This window comes from Penaeus japonicus, unplaced genomic scaffold, assembly GCF_977035675.1.
Source record: "Penaeus japonicus unplaced genomic scaffold, GWHDUDI00000001_assembly GWHDUDI00000033, whole genome shotgun sequence".
Lineage (NCBI taxonomy): Eukaryota > Metazoa > Arthropoda > Malacostraca > Decapoda > Penaeidae > Penaeus > Penaeus japonicus.
The window spans coordinates 23848120-23850619 of record NW_028234435.1 but is presented as its reverse complement, the minus strand read 5'-3'; the positions used below and the strand labels follow the sequence as shown (position 1 = coordinate 23850619).

At 46.6% G+C, this 2500-nt stretch overlaps 1 protein-coding gene across 1 annotated transcript in view; it reads left to right on the top strand.

The window, feature by feature from the left end:
- The window catches only part of Nckx30C (solute carrier family 24 member Nckx30C), a gene marked incomplete at its 5' end in the record, with an annotated part of 74986 nt that overhangs the window by 37077 nt on the left and 35409 nt on the right, over positions 1-2500 (top strand). The window contains 1 exon segment of the mRNA XM_086530601.1: positions 1637-2049. Within this exon segment, the coding sequence (XP_086386727.1) occupies positions 1637-2049 (413 nt within the window).

The window sequence follows — 2500 nt, the reverse complement described above, 5'->3', positions numbered from 1 at the left end:
AGACGCGAACATAGATATGCGCGTACACACACATACACACACACACACACACACACACACACACACACACACACACACACACACACACACACACACACACACACACACACACACACACACACACACACACACACACACACACACACACACACACACACACACTCCAAAAAAGGGAAGCAAATCCATGTTTCAATCAGTGCAACCTTTTCACTTACCTCCATCTGCTCCGTCTTCTCAATGCTTAGTTTTATAATTACAAGATTAACTTTGAATATGTATTCACAGATTAGCATATGCAAGGCCTGTTAATTACAAGAGATGGTTTATTCCGTCCAGTGATTAATGAAGATTATTGCACAAAGAACAAAACAAACGATATTGTATCATGACAACGAACCAAAAGATTAAAATCATTAACAATTTATCAATAATTGAGTATTCAATTTCCCTTTTGAATGCATACTTGTGTTTATATACATCCATTCGTATTTACATGTACGAGTTCGTTCATGCACACTTCCATGACACTTTTGATGTTGACATTCAAATCGGGATCAGACATCAAATTCAGTTGCCGCGAAAACCTGAATCTGGGCTGTAATTAATGGCTGGCCACGATTCAAACGGTTTTCCTGTTTTTCCGATACAAATTGCTTCTTTTTTCATCTCTCTCTAGCTATCAAGCTATTTATCTCTCTCTCTCTCTCTCTTTCTTTCTTTCTTTCTTCCTCTCTCTCTCTCTTTATTTCTCTCTCTTTCTTCCTCTCTCTCTTTTTATCTGTCTCCCTTTTTCCTTTCTCTCTCTCTCTCTCTCTCTCTCTCTCTCTCTCTCTCTCTCTCTCTCTCTCTCTCTCTCTCTCTCTCTCTCTCTCTCTCTCTCTCTCTCTCTCTCTCTCTCTCTCTCTCTCTCTCTCTCTCTCTCTCTCTCTCTCTCTCTCTCTCTGCCATTCTTTCTCTCTCTTTCTATCTATCTATCACCTGTTTATTTCTTCTTTCTTTTTCTTTTCTCCTCCTTTCGTGTATTTTCTTTACACTTTACTTCATAACAACTTCTTTCCTTTCTCTTTTTTTTCCTTCACTTTTCCGTCCTCTTCTAATTCTTCACATCCTGTGTGTCCTTCTATCATTTTGTTTTATTTACAGTTTACACATCAACATCGCAAATCACTTAGTTCTACATTTCTTTCAAATTCATGACTTTATAGCTGGTATTACGTCATGAATGGTTTGCCTTCATTAAGACAGAGTTAGAAATGAAAAGCGTAGTATGATTTAACACGTGAAATAGTTGTGGTAATTATGATAGTAATGATAATGATGAGGATAACTTAGATTGTTGATAAAGAGAAGTTGCATGCACTTGTAACGGAAACTTAGGTTGCGGAGCTAGCAAGTTGGGCTGGCGTGAGTGTTTGACCCTTTAGTAAGATGTAACCTCGATCCCATTATGATGTGCTTTGACCCAGCCAATTAGTTCCTTTAGATGCCCCCCCCCCCAACCCCCTCGACACCACAGCTCCCTTGCCCCTCCCCTCCCCTCCCCCCTCTCCGTCTCTGTAGTAAAGTCGCTGTAGTGATTTCGTTCAGAAAATGCAAAAAAAAAAAGGGAAAAAAAACTAATTTTTTGTTTTTTCAGGCAAGGTGGACGAGAAGGCGACGCAGCTGCACGCCATCGCCTCGCTGAAGGTGCTTCTGGACGCCACCAAGCCGCAGAACGGTCGCGTAGAGACGTACCGCTCGGACGGCCTGGCCCCCGACCCTCGCCCTGACAATCAGTCGCACGTAAGTGGCCGGTCGTCGCAGGGGACCGAGGTGACGCACGTGGACTCCCTCGGCTCCTCAGACGCGGCCTCGCAGAGTGGCCCGCACACCAACGGCGACCTGCAGTCCGAGAGCAACTCCGTGGCGAACAATGTGAGTTATGGCACCAACTCTGTGCGCAAGATTCCCACTAAGGCCCCCCAGAACGGCGACAACAACGGCGTGACCCCGGCGCTGCACGCCGCGGCCCCCGAGGCGACGGACCCGGAGGCCGTCACCACCCCGGCGGTAAGACTCGCTAGCCTCGCCGGCCCCTCAGACACGCCCCTGGGGTCGCCAGCATGACCTCGACCTGGCAACACCTGCAGCCGGCACTCGACCCTTGACTGACCTTCTCTGGCACCCCTGGCTCGCCCCTAATTCCCTCTCGTGCCAAACAGGCATTCGCGAATACCCTCTCATGGCACTGTCTTCCTGTCTTCCACTTCCGCCCTCTATTTTTGTTGTTTTCTTTACCCCCTTCTCTCCTTGCTCCTCCCATCTCCCGTCTTACACTCTCACCTGAATCCTATCCCCCCCCCCCACCACCCCACCACACTTTTCCATTCGGTATTATGTCCACTTCGCTCCTATAATGTGTCCACAGGTAGATCATCCTTTTCAAAACAGGCGACCCCTTATGTCAATTCCCACCTTATTGTTTCATTCCCCTTTTGATTATTATTCGCTTCCAATGGTC